Source organism: Dreissena polymorpha, chromosome 2, assembly GCF_020536995.1.
Source record: "Dreissena polymorpha isolate Duluth1 chromosome 2, UMN_Dpol_1.0, whole genome shotgun sequence".
NCBI classification, from domain to species: Eukaryota; Metazoa; Mollusca; class Bivalvia; order Myida; family Dreissenidae; genus Dreissena; species Dreissena polymorpha.
In genome coordinates this window covers 111,767,839-111,794,692 of record NC_068356.1, presented here as the reverse complement: position 1 = coordinate 111,794,692, position 26,854 = coordinate 111,767,839, and the positions used below count along the sequence as shown (strand labels likewise).

The window sequence follows — 26,854 nt, the reverse complement described above, 5'->3', positions numbered from 1 at the left end:
CTTTGGTTCACTTTAATTTATCTTTTTTGGCAAGAAAATGGCAGTTCCTTATTCGATTTGAATAAGGAATAAGGAATCAGTTCCTTATTCCTCATTGAAATCGAATAAGGAACTGGGTTATAAGTAAACTAAAATAAGTAGGAATGTACCTCAGTAAATATGTGTTATACCCAACCTATATTTACAGTGATTTTCATTGATTTATTGATCTCTTTGATTCCTATTTATGTTTTTGTTTAGTAAGAAAATGCCGTTCCTTATTCGATTTTGATTTATCATTTATAGTAAGAACATTCCAGTTCCTTATTCGATTTCAATAAGGAATAGGGAAGCAGTTCCTTATTCCTTATTCAAACTGAAAAAGGAACTGGTTTATCATTACTTAAAACTTAGTAGAAATGTATTGATATATGTATTTTAAATATCCAACCTATGTATATACATGTATATAATGATGTTCATGTATATGTTGAACAATTTTTATCAATGTCATTGATGTTTAAGTAAGAAAATGCAGGCTCCTTATAAGGAATGAATAAGGAATAAGGAACTGGTTCCCTTTTCCGTATTCGGCCGCGAAAAAGGAAATGGAGTTTAAATGAAAACAAATATTAGGAAATGTACTAGATTGCATTTTTATATCACATAAACGTTAAATAAGTATACAGGCCTAAGGTTTGGTTGATTTGAAGCTAGAATTCGAAGTAGATAATGCCGGCTCGGGTTATACAAGAAATCCTATTAAAACGCTAAGAAGAAACATGAATATGTATCGTTATACACAAATTCAATGTATTCTTGTTATTTAGTTTTGATTTAATTAAGAATTGATTGCATTATTTTTCTTAAAAAGCTTAGTCAAATATGTTAAGCGTGAATAAGGAATAGGGAACTGTTACTTATTCCTTATTCGAATAAGAAATCGTGAATAAGGAATAAGGAACTGTTCCTTATTCCTTATTCGAATAAGGAATAAGGAACTAGGAAAAAGGAACCAACTTACTCTCCATAATAAAAAGTGAAGCTTCTGAGTCCGACCTACTCTGTAGTAGACCACTATGATGTACCTTAGAAGCCTTGGGCGATGTGCAATTCGGACTCTCGTCAAGTAGCTGTAGCTGTAAGTGGAGTATCATCTTCCGAAACATGCCAGATCCATTTTATTAAAGTGAAGGATGGTAGAATTGTACTTGACAGGAAACTGATTCTAGAAGATTCCTGCAAAGTTGTATTGCCCACCACAGGGGCAAGCTGTATTTGAACTCAGGTTCAGCAATACATCAAAGATGTATAGATGGTAGTCAAAGGAGGCAGATATACAGAGATACGTGGAATAAATGCACAGGTAAACATATACTGATTATTGGTGTCATGATAAAAAATAGTTTATTATAACTTTCATTGGTTTGCTGGTATGTTCTTCTCAAAGAATAAAATAGTACCGCTTATTTTACAACACACAATCGCATATTGCTCAAGCAACATATTAAAAGAAACATTAACGTGTGATTACGAAAAATATATTCAACGCCAAATGAACTGTTTTGATGCACTGTTATTGCAAGAATCGACTCATGTCTGAACATTAACGGAAAGGAAATTTACATCGAAGCTCATCATCGTGTAAATAATTACATGCGTTTAAAGTGGATTTTAGAAATAAGGGATTAGTTTAATTAAAAACATTGTCCTTTGATATCTATATATTATGTAAAATGCTTTTTATGTTCATAAAGATACCTTGTTTTCTTATATTTTTATTTCTATGTTATACATGACCTATTTTATTTGTAATCTATTATTATTGCATACATTACAGCTTAATAACGGCTGTGATAAGATCGGTCCCATGCGTGTTGACAAAAACGGCCACCTCCTCATTTATTATCCTTCTCTCGATTTTTCGTATGATAATTTTACAATTATTGATTGTCTTCACTATTCAAGTGGCACTATGACAACCTTTTGTCAATATGTATATAAACGTGTTGTTTGATGTTATATAAGACACGCGGATAAAATGCAATTTTTTAAAAACAAAAGATGCATATTTTGTATTTTACATAGTCTAGTTCAGTAAATGTTATGTTATCCTATAAGATTCAGTTGGATCCTGTGCAGTATGTCCAGATGGAGGGAGGATATACGTGGCGAACGTATCCAGTAAGAAGCTGATTACACTGTAGTAATCCCTAATGTCTGAGGTGTGCCAGTAGGGGACCATGTAGTAATCCCTAATGTCTGAGGTGTGCCAGTAGGGGACCATGGCATATTCGAAAATGTTCAAAACTTGTAAACTTTGCGGAATAAAAAAACAGTTGATAATTATACCATGAACATTAAACAATGTAATGGTATTCAGTCGTCTTTTTTATTCTCTTTCAGATCGACATTCTGCAATATGTATCACTTATTTTCATGATATTACTTAGTGTTATGTCGATGTTTGTAATAACCATGTTTATCGCATAACTTTTGATGAAATTGGGTTAACAGATTTAAAATTTTAAAAGTCAAAATGTTTTCAATTTTAGTTAGATTAAAAAAAATCAAAGAGTAAATACATTACCACTATTTCTTTATCAATTGATGATCAATATATTACACATAATTAAGTGATGCAATGTACTCTTTTTTTAATCAGAGAATAAAACGAATTCAATAGAATATATTGATTTGAACATTAATAATACAATCTGGCGTTATCGAAACGTAGAACATTTTGTTTTACATGACTTATTTCGACATTAAAATTTAACAACAATAAGATCACCTATCAAAAGTAGACTATATTCTAAATTATAGAAAATTATAATTAATACGTTTGGGCGTAAACTCTAAATTTTCAAAAACAGAATTTCTCAGTCTAATACATTTAAATTCAAGTTAAGCCTGATTTCGCAATATTTTGATTAAATTATATAAAATTATATATGAAACAGTTTCTATAATATCATTTAAATCAACTATAACCTATAAATTAGTCATCATGTCATAACTGTTGGGATATAATTCCTCATACACCTCATACATTAAACCCGGCATACATTTTAAACGGAATTGTTGTAAGATAACTTTTTATTTATGTTGTGAAGACTCTTTCGAATAAACAGATCATACAGACATTTGCAAATTATGTAACACGGACAGACCAAAATCAAACCTATTTCACAGGTATACGCCAAAACAAGATTTGATTCAGAATAGTTCATTGCCATTTTCCTAAAGAACGCACCAGATATGGCGTATAGGTTTTATACATGTTTAGAATTCTAATAAAGTGTGTTGTAATACTCTGCCATACATTAACTTTTGCGATTGTAAGACTTGTTATACTAGCTATTTTACATTTCATTAAGCTTTTGTTTTACCTTCACATTATGTTCTTAAAAAAATAATCTGTGGACTATACCAATAATACCATATTATTACCTTGCTTTTCATTGTGATGTTATGTAGATAGTAGAAGTATTGTATTATAATCTAGATTGTATCCTAGGGGTTGGTATTTTACGTTATTGTATTGTTTTGTTATTGTTATTCGCTATCATTCTCCCTTAGTCCTCTATATATTCAATAAGTAGTTATTCAAGTACACTTTCGGCATGTTAAAAAAATATAAGGCACTCCCATCTTATAAGACTAGAAATTGTTACAGAGACGGGAAAGTTGTGGAGCAAATAAAATAATCACAAATACATTTATTTTTATGTATACGTAAATGTGTTTTAATTATTTGTTTTATTTGTAAAATGAATATATGTTTTGTATAGTGCAATTGATAAGAAATTGCATAATAGTAGACTATGTAACGATAACATATTATAAAAAGATAACATAGAACAAAAACATTTTTCTGTGTGAGCCCACAACAGGAATACAGCATATTAAGTAGGAAGCTTACAAAAGGAACAAGGTTACTCTTACTCAAAACACAAAAGACTTTCAAGACAGGTCAATGATCTACGTAATTCAAGTACTCAGTCTAGCGAAACCCTAGATCTTCGAAGATGATATTTATTAACAAGAGCACCGCATAACGGGTGCCACGCTCGGCTGCGAAAGCTTGTCAGAATTTGTGTTTCTTTAGAGGTCGCAGTGACTTTGACCTTTGACTTAGTGACCCAAAAATGGGTGTGGCGTGTAGAACTCATCAAGGTGCATCTACATATGAAGTTTCAAGGTTGTAGGTGGAAGAACTTCGATTTTAGAGCCAATGTTAAAAACCTTTACAAACCTTGAAACGGACGGCGGACACGAGCTGGTTATGACAATACCTCGGGTTTTCTCCGAAAACAGCCGAGCTAAAAATTAAATGTTATTCTTTTTAAATGATGTATATTGTGTGTATATAATTTAAATATTTTATTTCATATAATGTTTAAGTTTTACCCGTAATTTTCTTATTTCGTACCACTTATACTGTGGGTGCCCACAGAATCAGGGAATTATTTATTGTTAAGAGCAACTAACATTATGAAAGTGATAAATATTTGAGTTCTTTCCGAACGATTTCACATCGTTTATTTTCTCGCCACAGTCTCTCTATGCAGTCAGCATTTTTATTATTCTATGTATACATCTATTAAAACAACAGTTTTTGTTCAACACAGTGAGTTAAATAACTCTAAATAAGCAAAGGCATGCATACATTTCAAAAGATGGTCACAGACAAACCGTAATAGTGCATGCATCATGCATTAAAAAAAAATAAAAAAAGTAAGCAGTCAATTATAGGGTCAGCCATATCAATTAAACATCCCTTAAGAAGAATTTTAAATGTGTTAAACGCTATCTTGACATTCAGTTAAACGAGTTTCATGTCTATTGGATTTATTATGCCCGGATACCAATACAATATAATCAGCCATTTAATGTAATCCTATTAGACAGGTTATACATAGAAATTGTATTAGAATTAAATCACTCCCTACGGTTCATAGGCTTAAATGCATGCAAAAAAAGCTTTTTGAGTTATTAAAAAAAATCATAGTCTTCAATTCATAATTAGTGAAAATCTGTTTACAGTCATGTTGATTGTATATTCATCGCCCATTCCTAAGCTTTCGTTTTGTTCTTACCCCGAACAATTAGATGGATAAATTAAATTTTGATTGTTAGAAAATGCTAGTAATCCTTTAATGTGACGTTATGGTTCAAGTTATACTATACAAGATGTGATTCAGGAGTTCTTTATTGATTACACAACACAACATGGTTAACATTATTACATTATTGTATAAATGCAAACCACTCAAGGAGTAAGGATGCCTATTGGTGTCCATCCTACTTGCATTAAATAAATGCGAACTTCAACCCATAATGTTAACCAGGCACACAACTGTATTCATGCTTTGGCTTTTGACATCGCGTGCGTTAGAAAACTAAAACAGTCGTTTGCGCATTATTTTACTTAGTTTATTGTATTGCCACTGTGTCTCTATGCAGTCTTGCGATTTTATTAGTGTATGAAAACATATCTTATTACAGCAGGGTTTAACACAACAAGCTAAATAAATCTTAATATGCAAATGTATTCATACATTTCAAAGGATGCAAACACACCCTGTATTACTGCATGCATCACGTTGTTTTCAATCATGTATATTGCAACACAGCGGCTCAATATTAATCTAATTTGAAACGAGCAATCGCGTGAAGAACAGTGATCGTGCTGAAAGGTTCTACATGGGCATGATTTTATTACTAACACTTTTTAATTTGACAAATTTGTTTCAAACGTTCTTGATACGATCTTTTAATTTATTACAGAGCCATTATCAGTGATTTCATGTAAGAAGCGGCAGCAAGCGAGGCATACAAATGCCAATCTTTGTTGGTACCATCCAGGTAATCACAAATGCCCCGAATCACTATGAAACTCTCGTTTCTGTTGCCTTCGAGGGATTCCAACACAGCTTCGTAGTCTAAGTCGTACGCCAGAACGTTATGCTGCAATGCAAAGTCCACTCGCACATCCGCCGCTCTGCTAACTAACCTGCCGCCCCCGATGGTTCCAATAAAAACACGCGGACCGGTCTGATGGTTTTGAGGAACACTTAAACAACGGTTCTCCAAATGGTTTTGGTTACACTCGTTCCGCGAGACAAGAGAGTTGTTACCGTTTGCATGATGCTTGATGTTGATTTCTTGCACGGTCATCTGCGCAAGTCCTTCTTCTAGATAACGCTCCCATGGGCTTGGGTGAATTACATCAGATTTGACGATGGATTCTAGACTGAGAGCAACGTTTTGTAGTATCTTGTTCTTACACGAAAATTGCCGAGTTTGGTAAATGTACTGCTTCGCATTCACATCCTGCTGCACCGCTTTGCAATGCACATACATTGGCTCGTTTCGCTCGCTTGTCATTGACACCACGATATCCCCGAGGAGAACTGGATTTGTGATGACATTCTGATGTGAAACACCTCCCGCAACGCCCACGAGGAACACGTGTTCGACTGATTTGAATATTCCTGAAAGAACATTGTATTGATTTAATCTATAACGACAAGAGCAAATGAACATCTTGGGAAACCGCTAATTTACCATAACGCTGAATAAAAAGATTGCGTATGTCTAATGCAAAAACATGTTATGACAGCAGTTTAAAGATACACATATTTTACTATCGTACAGAATCGTTAAAATGTTGATGTACGCAAAACACTACAATACAAATAGGATTTGAAAGCAATAGGAAAACTTCAAATTAAAAGGCGCCCAGAAAAGTAAAACAGTTCGTACTGCTTTTAAATTATGTAAAACAAATATTCTCAACTGAAACGGTGATGAAAAAAAAACATGCTGACGACCACAATGAATATTCTGTCGACCATGATGATGAATTACCGAGTAGTCGTGTGACGGTGTTTTCTGCGGAAATTCGGGCAGCCTTGTTCGACGTTGGGAGACGGGCTAGTTTCGTGCACACAACTTTGAAGCGACCTATCGTTCCCACGGTATACACCTGGCATTCGCCTAGTATGGAATAAAGATTTCCTTGATGAACTACTAGCGTTTAATATTGAGGGTATAAAAACACATGTATGTCAATTGAACATGTCTGTTAAACGTTGGATTATAATTAGGCCATGCTCTAACAGATAACACTGGTATTTCACTCGTTTCATAAAACTACAAAGTGTGTTTGTTTTGTAAATGACGAGATTTATTTATTTAGAAAATGTTTTACAAATTACTGAATGAATAAAGAAATTAAGTCAATAAAGGAAACTAACACACATTAAAATCTTACGATATGACTACCTTTACTTCTATTTAAAACAGGTGACAATGATAATAAATTGCGTATAACACCAAAACCGAGGAAAACACTCTGGAAACTAAATACAGGGAAAACAAAACCGTTGACGCCAATGCAACGCCAATTCAAACTTGTTCTATCCGGGAAATACTTGGTGATCATACAAACAAATGGGTGGGGATATTTCAGACAAGTGAAAAACACATTACTCACCAATATAATTTCGCCGAACTTCGGAAAAGAGAACAACAAATAAAAATGATGATCAAAATCAACATAATTAAGCAATAAAACAAATACATACATAAACATATGACAAATCTGCTTTCATTTGAACAAAGCGGAAAATGATGGTATTTGCTAATCTCTTTTACGACCATGCCGTAGAAATATATCCAAATATTATATATATATATATTATATTATATAAAATAATATATAGATATAATATATTACACTGATTTGATTTTTCTCACCGCAAACTTACAAACTATTACAAAATTTATAAAAGTAAGAGAATACTAAACATAAGTGCTGCTTTTAAATATGTTAAATAAATTCAAATAGGAATGATAATACCTTCCGTCTTATATTTGACAAACGTCGTCTTATCGTCAATCATAGTGTCGACAGCAAGCTTCTCACAATACAAGGAGGTTATAATGGCGATAGTCGGCTGGTCCTTGCCCAAGAGTTGCGGCATTTCTCGCACGAGTTTCATTTCTGAAGTTTAACATATTATTATTATTAAATTAAGGACACATTTATTATTAGCTAGTGTTGGATCAAAATATTACTTTTGTGTAAAATGTATAATTAATAGCCTGTCCTTTTTAGCTGCAAATGCAATATCTAAAAGCTGAACGCAAATGTATATTATAGTAAAACCAATACACAATATGTGCATTTTCAATTGAAAAAACACATTCTGATATGTACGCCAGAACATCCTATGAAACTTATCACGTGTACCGTGTGTCGATCCGCTTTGTGCCTCGTGTTGAACCCTCATCCAACGTCCCACTTCCAGCTCACGCACGTGACGAGATTTCTCAAGCTCTTTCATCATTAGCACGAGGGAACCGGCATCAAAACTTTTACCAGACGTTAGTCTAAAACGAAGAAACATATGTTGTCGACAATATCACCTAGATTTTTTCTAAGACCAGTTTACGTATTGAACTGTTTTGCATTTAATTAATTGTATACGCATATAACGACGCTTGTTTCATGTTTTTTTAATATGAAAAAAAATGATTCTAGAAGAAGTTTGTGTCACCAAAAACACGTCAACTTTACTATATTTTATTTGACAAACACACGGCTGATGTTCGAAAAGTTTTCTGAAATAGTTCAAATTATCACACAATCACCTGACTCGTTTGCCTTTAAGTTTACGAAAAACTGTCTTAACCGATTAATAATAATTATATTATTGTAACCAACATCTTCACAGTTACATGAGCCAAAGACCTATAGATAACACAGATTGGAAACTCTCCTCTTCGCGATAGCGATATGCGATAATATCTAACGGCGGACGCGGGTCACGTGACATTGATTTTGGAGATGCCGGTGTACCTGTAGATTCTTCCCTGTTCCAGCTACTGTCGGCCATTTTGTTATAAAGCAATCAATTATTCTTCGTAATTAGTCGTTAATATTTGTTGTCGTAGGGTATTCTGAGCATGATCTGGTAGTTTATATTATATTGATATTGTTATTAACAATCTTAATGTGTTAATTAGTGTTTTTAGCGCTCGGTTGTCAGTTTGCAGAGCAATGAATGTCTGAAAGCGCAACGTTACGAACTTCGAGTAGTGAGCAAAGTCGATCGCCGAAAAAAGACATATTGAATATTTTTTGTGTGAATAAATATATTTATTTATTTTCTGTGTTGATAATTCTTTAGGTTTTGGTAGTTATTATTCTAATTAATTATTAATTTATCGGAATGTGAAAGAGAACACTGGATTCGTTCATTTTCGATAATTTTTGAAAATTTGAAAGGCCCGAAGCATTTTTTTTAAACATCTTCATTAAGCATCACATATTGATAACGTAAGATTTTTATGCTAGGTGAGATGTTAATCTATGTATGATTTATAAAAAGTAGACGAAAATGAGGTATTTTAAAGGATTTCGCCTTTGTACATTTTGTACTATTTTATACTGTTATTCCATTCAATCATTTTTCACACCTGTCGCCAAAGTGGTTTGTTTCCATTTGACAAACTTTTCTATTTCTCATCCCATATCGTTGAAGTAAGATTTTTATGATAGGCAAGATGTTAATCTAAGTATAGATTTAAACAAACCAGAAGAAAATAATCAATTTAAAGTATTTGGCCTTATACAATGTTGGTACAATTTTAAGCTCTTTTCTTCTGTTGTACAAGATTGCTGTCAAACGTGTTTTTGTTCTTTTTGATAAACTTTTTCATTTTTCATCCCAAATAGATTAAGTCAGATTTTTATGCTTGGTGATATGTTTATCTAGGTATGAATAAACTAAACTGGAGGAAAATGTTCATTTTAAAGGATTTTGGCCTTGTACAAAGATGGTACAATTTTAAGCTCTTTTACCCTATTATACACACATGTCGTCAAAGGTGCTTTGGTTCATTGTGAAAAACTTCGTCATTATTCACCTCAAATCGAAGAAATAAGATTTTTATTCTGGGTAATATGTTTATCTTGGTATGAATAAAAAACAAGATGAAAGTACAATGTATGGGTTTAAATTCTCATTTAATATCTTTTATTAGTATTACCAGTTTTCCTGTCAATGTTACACATGCAAGTTAATATACAAACATATTTTAACAGATAGCTGTGAGATTACTATTAAAACACAAACAAAATCTGTGAGATGACTATAATTCGCCGGCCGCGGCCACTGATCACACAATTAAAATCAATCAACAACGCAAACTGATAATTGAAGTTAGGATCCCTTCTTTTAATTAATTCTCAAGAATAAAGAAAAAACACACACAAAGCATCTTCTCAGTTCGCTAATTGATCCGACGATTAACACGCGCGTGAAATGTTTTTTTCTTTTCGCGAAATCCTAGCCCACGATACTTAAAGCTTAATTTAATTACCAAAAGAAAAAAACTGGATTACAAACAAAACTTTAATAACCTATAACTCATGAATAAGATCTAAATAAAAAGAGAATTAAACAATTGAAAAAATCTACACAATTAATATTGAAATAAGTCTAACTGAAACCGTTTTTGGATCGAACGATCATAGCATTTATTATACTGTAATGTTGTTTTAATCAGAGACTATGTGTCCACATATATCTATCCGTTTTGAAATAATAATATTTTATAAGGTTTTAACTGTTTGAAATACCAAATTATACAAGAATATTTTATCAGCAAAAGCCTTTCAAATAAACTACTCAACAGCATTCTCGCCGCGATTTGGAAGTTTTTAGCGCTATTTCTTCAACGATCGCGGCATTATAAATTCTTATTGTAGGTAAATAAAATCGAGATGTTATAAAAAACATAATTACAAATGTTTCTATGAAACTTCATTTTATAAAAATCGGATCATTATTGACCAAGTTACAACCGCCTTTCATAGCGCCGTAACATTTTCGCATAACTTTGCTCGATAATCGTAGCCGTTGCTACTGACGCGTCGCTATCTTATCACAATCGTGATACACCGGCTATCTCCGGACTACTCCGATTGATTCATGGAATAAATCGTCTGCCGATCCTCAGTGTATTTATCGGTTTATCGACCACGTGACCCCGCCGAGAGATAGTCCGATAAGGCGCGAAGTTTCCAATCTGTGTTATCTATAGGTCTTTGCATGAGCGAACTAGTTCGAATTTATTTTCAAGAACATACACCTTTCAGCAAACAGATTAACAGATGAAAAGTTGTATTGCCTACGGGTTTTGTCATGAAAGTGGCAAACTTATTTACAATTTAACAGATTATCATATAAAGTTATCACGGTGGTAAATTCTCCTCCTTTTTCTGTGTACAATTGACATGACGCCTTATCAGTGATCGCTCCGCCCACTTAATCACGTGGCTCAGCGGGAAGAAAACCTAGACAAGCTAACACCAAAATGGCTTCTTTGCCTATAAACTGCATATAGATTTACGCGATATTCCGGATGATTTTATGGACTTGTTTAACACCATAGTACACTTGTAAAGGGGTTGATGCCATTTAGTTATTCTGCAAATGCAAAAAATATACGATTAAAGAGAACATCAGCTATTTATAACGGGTAAATCGGTACATTAAACACGCTCTCAAACGCTTGCGCGCTTACCGAAATCGAACCCGTTATTACGTGTAATGGTGGTATTTGCAATAAATTAACACTTCACCGGTATTTACCCGTGTTATTAACAAAATTATTACCGAAACATTTCCCCCTACCCGTGTATTTGACACGAAATAGCGCTTTATAACTGGGAATTCGGTGAAGTTTTACGCGCTTTCTGACGCCGGGTGGGTACCGCAATCCCACATGTTATTGCGTATAAAAGTGATATTAATCATATTAAACATTACTTATGGAGATTTATCAATCACTATAATTTAAAGCGCAAAAACAACACAGTAAGTTTGGACATTGTTTGATATAAAATTAGCGTTGTACGAAATGGAATACGGTCAGGCTATTATAAATTAATAAGGCTACCAATATCAGACGCTCGCGCAGGTACCGACTTCCTCGAAGTTACCGCATTTATTGGTTAACTAATATCAGTAATAATAACTCTTTTACAATAGCATTTATCGATACGTCTTTATTAAAATAATAACAAAATGATTTTCACTTGTTTCTGACACACACAGAAACGCGATTTTTAACGGGGATTTCGTAAAGTTACACGAATTGGGTACCAAAATTCTCAATTATTTTACAGGCACACGTGACATAATACATACTTAATAATGATTAGTTATTGCTTATATGACATTTCAAGTTTGTGAAATAAATTAATGTTCTATAAAGGGGATCTCGGTAATTCTTGAAGCTTCCACTCGCTCTTGTCAAGACCGCATTGCCGCGTTGGAAATGGTATAAATTTAATTCATCTAACTTATCTTCAATGTCACCAACTAATCTGTCAGGATATCGATTGTCCGAGTTACATAATCCCCATTGACACCGTTTAACCATTTTTAATCGTTTTTTTTAAAGAGGAAAACAAAAGAAACTCGTTGGAATAAAAGTGAACCTAAACATGTAGCTTGTCTAGAAAATGGCGGACAGGTCGTTGCTAACGAGTGCGCCCGATTAATCGATCGCTGATTGGTGGATCAATTCTAGTGGGCGGAGCGATCATAGATAAGGCGTCATGTCAATTTGTTTTAGAAGGTGAAACAGGCGCTACCTTACTCAAACCAATTAACGAACTTGGTGCCGTGACAGGACACAAATGACGGACATGTTAAAGGATGTACAATGATTGTATAATAATCTAAATAGCACCATTATCCAGTACTGGCGGAGACATAATAGCACCATTATCCAGTACTGGCGGAGACATAATAGCACCATTATCCAGTACTGGCGGAGACATAATTGCACCATTATCCAGTACTGGCCGCGGCCACAATATAACCATTATCCAGTACTGGCGGAGACATAATTCAAGTATTTTAAACTATCTAAGGCGATCAGTGCAATAGATTTGATACAGGTATGATTCGATTGTGACATGTATATTCGGAAACTTATAACAGTGACTAATTGTGAACTATGGATTGGTTCAAGCTGAAAGAAGTAGGTTACGTGTGTTATAGCGTAACATGGTGCATAAGCGTTGACATGGTGTATTTTTTTGTAAGTTTTGGTTATAATAATCTGTTTTAATTTTCATATCTATTTGTCTATTTGAAGACTTACTCTGTAACCGTTTTGCGTCGATAATATCGTTGTAAAAGAGCTACTTCAACACAAAAAACAGCAATGTATTTTCAAACATTTAGACAGAGCGGTCTGTTATTCACCCCTGTATCCTTATGGTCTTAATTTTATTCGTTTGACCCTTTGCATGTCGTTATTCGTAAAATCATCATTTTAACGATTGATGGTACTGTCAATTGCACTTGAGGCAAGATATTGCGTTACACCCAAATGTGTTGCAAGTACGGTGTAATAAAGTAATAGTATCAATTAATAATTTACTGGACAATATCCTGAACAGACAGGCTGTTGGGGAATACGTCCTCCAGGCAGTGAAGGATTCGCTGCTTCTTCGCCATCCAGAGAATCTGCTTGCGGATTCGAGACTTCTTAGCCTGCTGACTGTAGTCGGTATCTACTTCTTGTTGTATTTAAAACCAATATCAAACTTTTAAACAAATATGTATAAATGTTTCCATACCTGAAAGGCATCGAAACATCTTGCCTGAAATACCGTAATCTAAATTTGTATTACCAAAATCGTCCGGCCATTTTACTAATTATAATTATAATTATTATCCTTTTCATAATCATCGTTGCGTTTGGCCAAATCCTCGACATAAGAGTCATCATTATTACATATTTCATCCACATTTTTCCCTACGGTGGACATGCAATTGTGGAAGTTGTTAATTTTTATCTTTTTGTAAAAGCATGTTGTAAAATTCTTAGAAACATTAACTTACCCAATAACTCTGCGAATTCAAACTGACCATGCGACGTGTTGTCCGTCGCCACGGCTAGTGAAGTTATGGCGAAACGTTTGTTTTCTGGTAGCTTCCAGGAGACAAACCTCCCCTCTCCGTAATGGGCTCCTCTTCCAACCTCGATGAGATTGTTTCCCCAGCTGATCCAGAAATAACGTAATTCCTAAATAGAATTATGGTATAATCTTCAAATAATTGTGGTATTGATGAACATGTCTGTGAACAATTGCACGGAAAGCATAAAACTTTATTGCTCGACATTAACCGTCTCCGTTACGAAATGATACATCGCGCATCACCATGCGAAAGCTCAATATTACGTTTACTTAGCGTTCTATAATTTTACCAGAACCTACGACGTTTACACCATTATTTAAGCTGTCAACATTATTGAAAAACACTCATAGGAAATGTAGAAGTAGACGAGCATAAATGTTCCACGAATAAGCTTTCCGTCCGGGAAACGGTACGCACATTAAATGTGATACAAATGACAGAATATTCTGGCTCGATATAATATTGAACTGCCGACAATGATAAATGTAAACGCAATTTACCGTTCCACTCAGGACGTTAGCCGTCAACGCCTCGGCGCGGACGCTTCCCTCTATTCCGTCCTTGATCATGGAGCGCGTGTTCCCGTCTCCGCCAATCAGTATCTCGATGGTGCGCTTGTGTAGCTCCCCGTAGGTCGCCGAGAGTGCGATGTGGGCGTCGCATTTGGCCTTAATCATCAACGTCAAGAACGTCTTGTTGCTCATGGAGATCTCCGGAACGTAGTTGTACTGGTAGATGTCCGGAGTAAAGAGACTAACAAAGCTTTCTGTTAAAAAACATAACTAGTATTATATATTTTTACTTTCTGCTTCAACTTCAAATGCTGCGTTTGACTTGTTGATCACAGAAGAAGCTGCTGCTTTTGTGATAATTCAGCTTAAAGATTTTTTTAACTAAACAGACATGACAATCCTAAAATCTATTAATTTTTTTAAGGAAATCTTTAGCCTTAAATGTTACAAACGTGAAAATGAAGTACTTTTAGGTAAAGTAGCATTAATAAAAGTATATAAATTTAATAGTTAATATACGACCCTTTAGAAAACATATAGAATATGTGATATGTAATAACATCTGAAACAAACGCACATTTCATACAGTTTATTAAGGAAATTTTAAAGTACATACGTAGTTAAACATTTCACAACAGTTTTTTATGTGAACTCCTATTGCTTATGTTTTCAAAAACGTTTAAATACTAAACTTCAATATTTACCAGTAGAAGTATTTGAATATTATACAATTATCTATTTTCAAGAAATTAAAAAAAGTGAGAAAGTTACGTAAAGAACTTAAATCATTTCTTTTTATTTTAACCCATACAGTACAGTGATACCGTAAAATCAGCCAAGGTCCGGTCAGCTGTGGTAATAACAGGAGATTGTATGAATAAATTTAAAGATCACGAGGTCCTTCGGCCCTTGAGGTTGATAACTGTGAGAAACAATAGTGTTTCGCACACACCTTACTGTTTTCAACTAAATGGAGACTCCCGAAAGTTGGGGCATGATTTGAACTCAAGCTTTAATTTCCAACAATCTATATTTAACGTATAAGTATGCAATTGTTTAGTTGTCTTCTTTTCGGTGCGCGCGCATGTGTGTGTGCGGGGTGTAGGGATGTGAACCGGAGAATCGCTCATGGCAACCAACAAATAAACTGATATTCGCCAGGACTGGCAGGTGAAAACGTGTTACTAAGTTGATAAGCACGCGTACAAACTCATGCGATTCTAGACAAGCCGCTTAGGGTGATGGTTTACTTACTGATAGGTGGCGTTGTTTCTGGCGTGTGCACCTTGTTCACCTGCTCAACCTCCAGTTCCACCCGCCTCAGGAGCACGTAACTCTTCATCAGAATCATCGCCTTCGTCATGAAGCTCATGTAATCTGAAATATACATGTTGGGCACGTAACTCTTCATCAGAATCATTGCCTTAGTCATGAAGCTCATGGAATCTGAAATACAGGAGCATGTAACCTTCATCAGAATCATCGACTTCGACATGAAGCTTATGTAATCTGAAATACAAGAGCATGTAACTGTTCATCAGAACCATCGCCTTCGTCATGAAGCTCATGTAATCTGAAATACAAGAGCATGTAACTGTTCATCAGAATCATCGCCTTCGTCATGAAGCTCATGTAATCTGAAATACAAGAGCATGTAACTGTTCATCAGAATCATCGCCTTCGACATGAAGATCATGTAATCTGAAATACAGGAGAACGTAATTCTTCGTCAGAATCATAGCCTTCGTCACGAAGCTCTTGTAATCTGAAATACAAGAACACGTAACTCTTCATCAGAATCATTGTCTTCGTCTTGAAGCTCATATAATCTGAAATATACAGGCTGGTCACGTAACTCTTCATCAGAATCATCGCCTTCAACATGAAGCTCGTGTAATCTGAAATACAGGCTGAGCTCATTCAGTGTTACATATGGATTGAAGTCGTTATGTCTGAAACGCAGTAGTCTGAGAAAATAAATTGAAGCTCACAAAGTCTGAAATATATACTGAAGCTCATTAAGTGAGAAATACCGATTCAAGCTCATAATACAAACTGAAGCATATAAAGTGTGAAACACAGATTGAAGCTAATGTGACTTGAAAAAAAGATTGCACTCGCAAAGTCTGACATACAGATTTAAGCTCATTTAGGCTGACACTCTTTTATACTGACAAACTGATTAAAATTATTTAAGTGTTAATAATACATTCAGCTATATGGAGTCTGAAATACAAAATTAAAAGCATATTGTCTGACAGTCAGATCGAAGCTCAATGAGTCTGAGGAAAAGATTGAAGCCCGTGAATAATCTTAAATGCTTTAATACAGATTGAAGCGATTTAAGAAATGCATATTGAAACTTAAAAAGTCTTAAATGAAGATTTGAAGTTAAGATTGTTGCCAATTCAAACGACGGAAAAAATGAAACTCGTGTAGTCTAAAGTAAATATTGAAGCCCATGTACACTGAAATACCGATTGAAACTCATATAGTTTGGAGCAATAATTTATGCCTTGGTAGTCAGAAATACAGGTTCAAGCTCAATTGATCTCAAGTAATGATTAAGTTCATTAAAGGGGCCTTTTCACAGATTTTGGCATGTTTTGAAGTTTGTCATTAAATGCTTTATATTGATAATTGTAAACATTGGATAGTAAAAAATCAAGAATAAAAAAAGAAAAAAGGTAACCCTCAGCAGGGCTCGAACAACTGACCCCTGGAGTCCTGGAGTAAAAAGTCTACCACTGAGACCACTCGGCCATCCTTCCGTATACAATGCCAGATCTATTTTATACTTTATTCAAGCAATCATCGTTGTTTCAAAAAAATATAACGACAACAACAGAACTTTCCAAATTATTAATTCGTTTCGCGTTGCAACGCTTAATAATTTCGGGTTTTTAAATCGTCAAAAGATGCATATAATGGCTATTTTAGAGCATGGTAAATGTTCAGTAGGCCTATAACTGTTCCCTCACAAATATTATAACTAAAACGAATATTTGCGAATCTGAAACAACTTTTTTAATTTTTACCAATTTACCAAAACGTTGAAAGGCCCCTTTAAGGTTAAAAAACAGATGACGCTTTTTGGTTGTTTAAGTCTAATCACAAACTAATATATTTAGAATAATCTGAATATGAAACCGGGTGCTCCAAAAAGACTCTTCATTTCAAACAAAGCATATATTGTGAGCACTGGGAGTCAAATGACTAACAAATTCTGTATTCTATAAGTAAGGTATAATTGACAATGTTCAACACACATACGTGTATTTAAAAGTGTTGATTTCTATGTTAGAGTGTTGTCTTCCCCCCAACATCGATGAGCTCGCTTGCTCGAGGTCCGAGAATTTCAATTTCGCTCTTTGGAACAACATATACATATCACAGGCAATGAAACCTACTTTTTGGAAATGACTCCGGGCACATAAGCTCCTGGAAATACTGGGTGAACGTTCGCTTCTTGGTCAATCCATCCGGCTTGCCTCTAAACCAGAACCTGAGCGTCCAGAAGTCCTGGACGAGCTCGTTGTTCTGGTCCTTGTTGACTAGGTACGCAAGAAACTCCAATCGAGCCTCGGCAGGGTCGCCATTTTCAGGGACTAATTTTAGAACACAGCCGTGAGTGAGAATGTTTATTACAGTTATTATAAAACATATGAAAAAGAGTGTCTGTTTCTATATTTAAATGAAACATTCAAGTCAAGACATGATATGAAAGTAGTTTAAATAAAAACATGTCTGATTTGATCAATACTATCATTTACAAGTCGTAAAATGTTAAAACTATTTTCAAATTTTGTTTGAGCAAACAATATACAATCATTTCCTATAAAATAAATGAACTCATACTGTGCGATTTTTTGTTTACGAGAAGCCCCTTATAAGGGCCGCCTGTCACGTGGTGTATTTTAGCGCCCTCTACATCATTTACATGACGTCTGTCGAGCCTCGCTACGGCCTTTGAATCCCGTTTTCCAGCAGTAAGAACAATATCTGAAAATAAATATAAAATGGTAAAGCTACATGTATGCTTAACCGAATGTTTGCAAATTATACCGCTAAATTACTTATAAGATATAATATGTTTGAAAAGCGAATTATCTATATTCGAAAATATGTTCGTTTACTTGTAACACATTTCAAATAATTAAGATATTGTTGGGGGAAACGACAGAATGTTGGGTGATTTAAACAATCGAGTACCTGAACGAGTCATTGACTAACGTATCTAAACGATAGCGTAACTGATTTATTACCCTCGGATTCGTTGGCGTTCACAGTCATTGGTTCCAGTTTGTCCCGTGTGTTAATTCTAAGCTAAAATAAGACGTACTCATGTAATTAAATGTCAGTAAATAGCCGATTCTCCGCTATAGTCAGTAAGTCGATCCCTATGGGAAATATCTGTACTCAGTGCTGAGGTGACAAGCAAAATATAACATGTTCAAAATATCTGTTTCGACATATTGATATGTTTCGACTTGGATCATAGAATATTGTCTCAACAAAATCCAGTATCCATGGAAATTTAATAAACAACTTAATCGTTTAGTCGCTAAATCGACCCAAAAATTCGATTCAAGGCTAAGAATGTACCCTTTTCTTGCAGACTGTCATTTAAATTGATTAAAGTCTATTTTTTGTTTTTAATGGATGTGATATTGGATATCTGTAAAATTGTCAATAATTCTTAATCACATTATTCTGCTTTATGAAGACCATGATTCCACCAATCGTGTGTCCCATTCTCGGTTTTAGCCGGGTCAAAAACGACTTGCTCACTTATCCTGTAAACGCCCTCTACACAATTATAGATTTGCTGAGACCAGCATTACTCATCATCATTTTATAGAGTACATTACATAACGAGAAAAGTTCTTACCGTAACAACATGAATCGTCCTTTAAATCAGCACATTTCAATGTATGTGTCCGACACAAACAGTTATTTCAATGACAAAAATTCTAATTTTTATTAAATAAAGGCTATGGAATGTATTCTCCTATTTCCGAGCTGCGAATTGTCTTTACGCTCATATTTTATCGATCCCATTCTGCATGCGCACGGATCAATCCGTCTGTTTAGTGTTACAGGCGCGCCTGTTCGCTGCTCGCAGCAAGGATCGATGCATTTGCTAAGGACGCATCGCTCACTTCCAAACGCTGCTAATTGTTATTTTGTGTGTTCGCCATTTTTACATTTTTTACTCATACGAAGGCGGCAACTAGATCTGCTCACACTGCAACCAGTTCGAGTTTCATATACTCGTTTGTAACTTACCAAGACTGTATAATGTTGGCTTTTTTACACCAACATTGTATATGCACGTTTATTTGGCTGGGCCGGAAATCACTAACCCTCAACATAAGGTCCTTGCCTTATTAATTTGAAAGGAACGTCGATTATTGAACTATGTTTTATTTCAAACACTTTCTCTACTGGTAAATTATAATTACGGTATACACAATATTGCTGTCGGTCACTTTTCGACTCAAATGTCGTGAATACCTCTGTTAATATATAAACAAATAACGTGACATCGATCTTTGAGCTCTTGCTTATAACAAAGGAAACACAAGTCGTGGATCAGTAAAAACCACAGGTAGTTAGCGTGTGGCTATGATATTAATTAGTGAAAACATGATTTTGAATGATAAATAATCATATTATAACGAAAAATCTACTTTTCTGAAAAACAAAATTCACTATCAAATATATATATAACAAGGTATTCAACTCGAAATCACCCGAAAAAACATCGCTTTGAAGAGCCATTACTTCATCAATTTTGCAGCGATCTTCATGAACCCTGTCTTATTCAACGCAGAAATGAATTTCCTTTCTGGAAATGTATATAATTATCTTGTTATATCTACACATGCTGGGTCAAATTTTAAGAAATAAAACGATACACAATCCGCGTGACCTACTTGACAGCGATCAAGTGATTTCGAGTTCAATACCTTGTTATATATATATTTGATAGTTAATTGTTTTTTCAGAAAAGTTTAATTTTTCGTTATAATATGATTATTTATCATTCAAAATGATGTTTTCACTAATTAATATCATAGCCACAGGCTAACCACATGTGGTAAAAACACATGAAAGTTGATTGACGAAAGGAAAAGAATTTAAACCACAATTGACAACACCCATTCAGAGAGTATCAAACGCCGAATGTTAATTACACGAAGAAGGATATGAAAGTTAAGAGGAGTGTGAGAAGGGACTAACGAATGTTGATGGCTGAGAAAAAGATTTATTAAGTATAGTAAAACTACTTACATGACAGAACACCTGAAAATCGGCAGCATTGAAGAACAAGAACTACACGTAGGACATGCTTATGAGATGGACAAAACCTTTACAGGGAAGCAACGGAAGAAACACCACAAGAAGAAAAGGAAAGAATTGAAGAGCTAAATCGCTCAAAAAACCATCGAATTTCGAAGAAATTTAAACGGCACTGACGACCCTCAGACACGGAAAAGCCCCTAGAGAAGACCAATTGTCCACAACAAATGTTCAAAGCTGAGCTTAAAGTACCATCTAAGATCTTAAAAGGAATATTGATCTGATTTTGGAAAAAGACGTTTTCCCAACACAATAGAACAAGGGAATTATCTGCAAAATACCACATAAAGTACACGACTGCAGAAACTGGAGAGGAGTTACATTAGTACCTATGGCCAGTAAAGTGCTCAGCAAGATTGTTCTTACTATGATACAGGCAGGACTGGATTCTTCACTCAGGAATGTACATGCCGGATTCAGGAAATCAGAGGAATCTTCGATCAGATGTTCATCGTCAGAAATATCCTGGAACAAGTCAACGCTACCTTAAAAATTCACTTCGTTGAATTTTAAAAAGCAATCGATTCCATCCACAGAAACCGTCGTTGGGTCATTATGCCTCAATTGAAAATTCCCAAGAAAGTGATTCAGATAGCAAAAACCTTTTACGTGGACTTTCAGCGCTCTGTAGTAGACGAAAATGAAACATCAAAATAGTTCCCAGTTAAATATGTATCTCAAGACAACTAAACTGGAAGCACATGCTGCTGAAGTTGCACTAAAGCTAAATGCTAATAAGTCATGAAAACCAACAGCAAGTATAAAGATTAAAGGAAGGTTTGAGGCAAAGAAGTAGAAGAGATGGAAAACTCCATGTACATGGGCGCAGCTGTATCAAATGACGTTGGATGCATAGCAGATGTCAGAAAAAGAACAGAACAGGCAAGTGCTCGGTTTAAACAGCTATCAAATATCTGATAAGCCGGAGACATCGGCAGAATAAACCAATCTGACCCTGTTCAAGAGCTGTGTGTTATCAGTTCTAATGTATGGTCATGACACATAGAAACTAACAATGGCGAAGAAAGCAAGCTAAATATATTCCAGAACAAGCGTCTTAGGAGGATCTGTAGAATCCATTGGAACTCAGCACGAAGTGCAGCCGCATACCGACCCCAGGAGATTAAAATTACCCAAGCCGTATGTGCCTTCTTGCATGGAGCAAATTAAGGACAAGGTAAGAAGCTCGGGACATTGGCATATTAATGACCGTTTCAATGTTGAAATTAAATTATGTGAACATTATTAAATGAATGATGTAGTTTCAATATAGACAATATGTGTTATGTCAGACAGACACACGAATTCGCGAGCACATAAACTCAATATTATTGACAGCTATGGCGAGCTAACTGCAAGTGGGCTCCATAAAAAAGAACACTAATTAAATAATCGTTGTAATTTATTGGTGCAACAGAAAATAATATCATTTTCAGGACACTATCAAGTTCCAAAAAGAATTGTTGAAAGGCAGAACAGCACGCATACATCACTATACACGCAAGGTCTATTACTTTAAATTCATTCATAGTATGGGTTCTGGACAACGTTTTATATAGATCGACAACAACGCTATTTAAAGGAAAGCTTCAATTAAGTTTTCTTTCACACAATCTATCACAACATACAAAAACAAAGTCTATTGATAGTATCAGACATCGATTATAAATATTATAAATATAAACACATAGAACGCACAAATTATAAGTTGGTCCTCTATAAGACACCATTCACAAAACTTTCATGAACGATATGTCTTAATGTTATCTTCATAGGAAAAAGAAATATTCCAAAAATAACTGACAGCACATGATTGTATAGTTTATCAGTTTACATCGACAAAAATATTTTAGGAAATATGCTGACATATATAACCAAGTTTTATAATACATTGATTGAATACACTATTATAATAAAAAACAACGTTATTGTTCACATTCGGGTTAAACCATCTTATATAAAGAAGGTCATTGGCAATTAACTTGTGAACATGTTTTGTAGTTTTGGAAAAAAAAATAGCATGATACTATGTTTACACTCTAAAAATCATAACAAAAAATTAAAGAAAAATGTATTTGCCATTTTATCATAGTAAGAAGCCTTCAAAATATCTTTAGAAAATGGTTCCTTATAATATTATTCAGGTAAATGAACGTGCATATATTATTCACAACAAAAAGAGATAAATAGATCAGAAACAATCTCATTACTGATATAAACTTATAATTGTGAAAAGAATAGGCATAGAAAAGTAATTCAAAACAAATTATCTCTTTTTCATATACCATATACAAATACGAATTTGAATAAACAAAACAACTTCTGAATTCGTTATTACTTCCCTTTAGCATGTAATTTTGTTTATTTTCGTAACTTCGAATATATTTGGATTTCAAGTTTTCTTTTAACGGGTTCATAAAAGAATATAATATAACATATATTGCACAATTCTTTGCATTAAATGCCCTCACAACTTAAAAACTTGTATTTATTTTATATATAAAATATTATGCTTGTAAATTATTCAAAGAGTATGTATCATTGAGTGGCTTGTGGTATGGGGCATCACGCAAATAATAATGTGTTGTCACTACAAGGTGCATTTAAAATATTCTGGATCTATATAAGCTCGTGAAAAAAGGTAGATGCACTGTAGATATATTTGTGTCTGATATAAATAAAGTAATCACAGAAAGAGATAAAAGTATTGTTCCCTAACTAAATAATACAACTTAAATGACAAATTATAGAAACACGCCAATTTTCAAATGCTGCCAGAAAACTGGCCATAATGCCTCACTGTCAGTCTGAGGTATGAACTAACGGACATCATCACACCATTTTGCCCCCTCAAAGTCTATTTAAGGGACTTCTTCATAGTTATGAAAATTGGCAATTAGAAAAAAACCAACTTAAAAAAAACAAGAGCTGTCACCATAGGATGACTTATGCCCCCTATAAACGCTTGATAGAAGTTATGAGCATTTTTCGAAACCTAAACGCAGATTTCGAAACCTAAACGCGGACCCTAAGTTCAAGGTCAAGGTCACAGGGGTAAACATTTTTAAGCATATGGAAAGGCCTTGTCCATATACACATGCATACCAAATATGTAGGTTATAACTCAAGGGACATAGAAGTTATGAGCATTTTTCGAAACCTAAAAGCAGATTTCGAAACCTAATCGTTGACCCTAAGTTCAAGGTCAAGGTCACAGGGGTAAAAAATTGTGTGCGTATGGAAAGGACTTGTCCATATACACATGCAAACCAAATATGAAGGTTATATCTCAAGGGACATAGAAGTTATGAGCATTTGTCGAAACCTAAACGCAAGTGTGACGGAAAGACGGACAGACAGACAGACGGACGGACAGTCCGATCACTATATGCCCCCTTTTCTTCTAAAGGGGGCATAAAAAAATCTCCACTGTTGCGGGGGAAATCCACCTTTGTTTTAAACTCCATTTATGTCAAAAACAAGCTGTTTTATGACCATATTTTGCCTTAAAGAATGACCTTTACCTTTACCTTTTAGGTCGGGAGACAAGTGTTACAAGTGACACATCAATATGCCGCCTTCTTCGAAGGAAGGCATTAAAAGGTATACACTATAAATCAAAATAAGCAAAATAACACTTCTGATTCATAGACAAATGTTAAAAATATTGATTAGTTTATGGATATTCTTTAACAGTGAAATAACAGTGAAATAACAAAGTGCTTTTAACACTTTTAAATACAATTTTGATAAAATGTCCTCATGATGTTAAAAATAAAGCTGCTGTCCATTTTTATTACATGATTGGTGCAGACACAGTTTGTTTTCGCTAATACCATGAGGTTTCCAGTTTGAGGTGAAGGCATTTTTTTATATTTCAATATGCACCAAAAATGCATAGTCCTTGCCAACAAAATTTATATAGGACTATTAGTTAATTTGTGGCCCTGGTCTTAGTCCAATTGAGTTATAAAACTTTGCCTTCATTTCCAAATCCTTGCAACAATTATGCTTAAACAATCTTATCAGACCAAATGTCAGTCAGGTAATTCTCACCAGTATACAGAATAATTACATCAAACTTCCCAGCACAGGTAGGAGTTTTAAAAAATTAAATAGATTCTATTCTACCATTGTCACTTGTGGTACAATTGGTGTTTGATTATTTTTAACTGTTGAAATTTGCGTGTTTTATAAATGAATTAAAGCATTTGGCATTTAAACTCCTTCATTTTTAAGCTTTTAATTTAAAAGAATAAAAAAAAAGAAACGTGGTGGGGCAATTCACCTCCAAACGCAACTAGGTGCTTTGTTACTGTGCCTTATACAAATATTTGGAAAGACTTACTTAACAATTGTTTACAAATTTATTATGAATCATGTAATGATGATAATTGTTTTTCGGACTATAAAGGAATATTTGGTCTATATGACTATTGTATAATAATAATTTCTGACACAGACTGTTTCAATAAAAATTTCCTTAAACTATTATAATTATTTTACACAATACCCGATGTTAGTTACTAGTTTAATTTTTATGACACTTTTCACAAACACGAAATCTGTGAAAAAGCCCCTTTAATTCTGAAAGTATCGCTGGGGTGTGACCTAACAAACACCATTAGAACGTCAGGCTTCATGGCAGCAAAAAAACTAATGGACACCATTAGTTTCCTTGGGATCGACTGGGTCCGTGGTACTGTAGCAGGCATCAAGGAACAGTCCAGCAATCTCAGAGACCATCGAGCGATCTGGAATTGACTGCGACATCCCATAGATAGCGCCCTGAATAACAGAAATCAGCTCATGTTGAAATGCAATACTTACGTAAAACAACAATGGGCCCAGACTTGAAATTTAAGGATTGCTTCACATTCCCTGATGTAAACAAACAATTTGGTGAGGGATTAACACACCACAGATAAAAAAGGATGTTCTGTTTGATATAAATTGGACATGAAAATAGGACCTCTGGAGTGAAAACCAGGCCAACATTGTTGACAACAGATAAAAAAAGGTTATCACAAAAGCACAACATCAGCAAGTTATGCTTGGGTGAATTAAAATATGAGTATTTTGTACAAGGTCCGATAAATGGCAACACATTTAACCCAACACAAAGAATGATGTTGTGTTTGGGCCGGACAAACATTGAAAGATTGCAGTTGTGTAATGGATATGGAGTCGGCCTTGGGACAAGAAGGTCTTGTGTCCGCTCCCCACTATGAGAGCATTCTTGAGCTCTTCCTAAAGGCATCAAGTAATTGTTCTACCTAGAAAACAGACTCAAGGGAGTTACAATGAGCCTTAAGCTTTGGATGCAATCCAGCAAAAAATAAATGAACAGCGCTCTGTGAAACGAGGTTACAATGCCTGTGCGTAAAGTGTCGTCCCAGATTAGCCTGTGCAGATGGCACAGGATAAACAGGGATACGCTTTCCACCCTAACTGGATTTTCGGACATGCTTTACATGCTTATCTGGAATGACACGTTCCACACATGGATTAAGACCCCATTTACAAAGCGAAACTCAAATAGAAATACAACTAAATGTGTCTTGTTCAGTGAAAATTGGGCAAAATGAATGTGCGTAAAGTGTCGTCCGAGATTAGCCTGTGCAGTCTGCACTGGCTAATCAGGGACTACACTTTCCGCTTCAATGGTAATTTTGGTTTAAAGGAAGTCCCTTTTTACCGAAAATCTAGTTTGAGCGGAAAGTGGCGTCCCTGATTAGCCAGCGTGGACTGCACAGGCTAATCTGAGAGGACACTTTATGCACATGCATTAAGCCCAGTTTTCTCAGAACGCGACACAAATACTTACAATGCCTCCACACTTCGCCTTTGGATCCTTCATGATCTCCTTGACACAGGACCTAGCCTCCTTCAGGAAGGCATCCGCTGCCCCGGGCTTTGTGTGGGGTAAGGTCACACACAGATGGATTCTGGGAAGGTAAACAATCCGTTTCAGGGAAA

The 26,854-nt window shown here is 34.8% G+C and overlaps 2 protein-coding genes and 1 long non-coding RNA gene across 4 annotated transcripts in view; 1 reads left to right on the top strand and 2 right to left on the bottom strand.

Annotated features, from left to right (window-relative positions):
- LOC127868532 (uncharacterized) overlaps positions 1 to 26,854 on the top strand; it is a 147,783-nt gene that overhangs the window by 35,363 nt on the left and 85,566 nt on the right. The gene's annotated exons all lie outside the window — the stretch shown is intronic.
- LOC127868525 (uncharacterized) lies at positions 4,541 to 19,555 on the bottom strand. The gene is made up of 13 exons (XM_052410371.1): positions 19,401 to 19,555; positions 18,775 to 18,835; positions 18,368 to 18,511; positions 17,920 to 18,117; positions 15,764 to 15,886; positions 14,498 to 14,763; positions 13,920 to 14,103; positions 13,456 to 13,588; positions 8,243 to 8,382; positions 7,850 to 7,993; positions 7,484 to 7,501; positions 6,856 to 6,984; positions 4,541 to 6,479 (listed from the first exon to the last, which is right to left on the bottom strand). The coding sequence occupies exons 2-13, from the start codon at positions 18,800 to 18,802 to the stop codon at positions 5,767 to 5,769; spliced, it is 2,220 nt and encodes a 739-aa protein (XP_052266331.1). The 5' UTR covers positions 18,803 to 18,835; positions 19,401 to 19,555; the 3' UTR covers positions 4,541 to 5,766.
- The window catches only part of LOC127868528 (sphingosine-1-phosphate lyase 1-like), a 35,840-nt gene continuing 31,245 nt past the window's right edge, over positions 22,260 to 26,854 (bottom strand). Inside the window, exons 15-17 of one of the 2 annotated variants that reach the window (XR_008044166.1) lie at positions 26,703 to 26,823; positions 24,056 to 25,663; positions 22,260 to 23,890 (exon numbers count right to left, since the gene is read on the bottom strand). Coding sequence is in view for 1 of the 2 variants with exons in the window: in XM_052410373.1 (XP_052266333.1) it covers positions 25,532 to 25,663; positions 26,703 to 26,823 (253 nt within the window). In the remaining variant the exon portion in view is untranslated. Of the gene's footprint in view, positions 25,664 to 26,702; positions 26,824 to 26,854 lie in introns of both variants that reach the window. The other variant, XM_052410373.1, reaches the window with a different exon arrangement.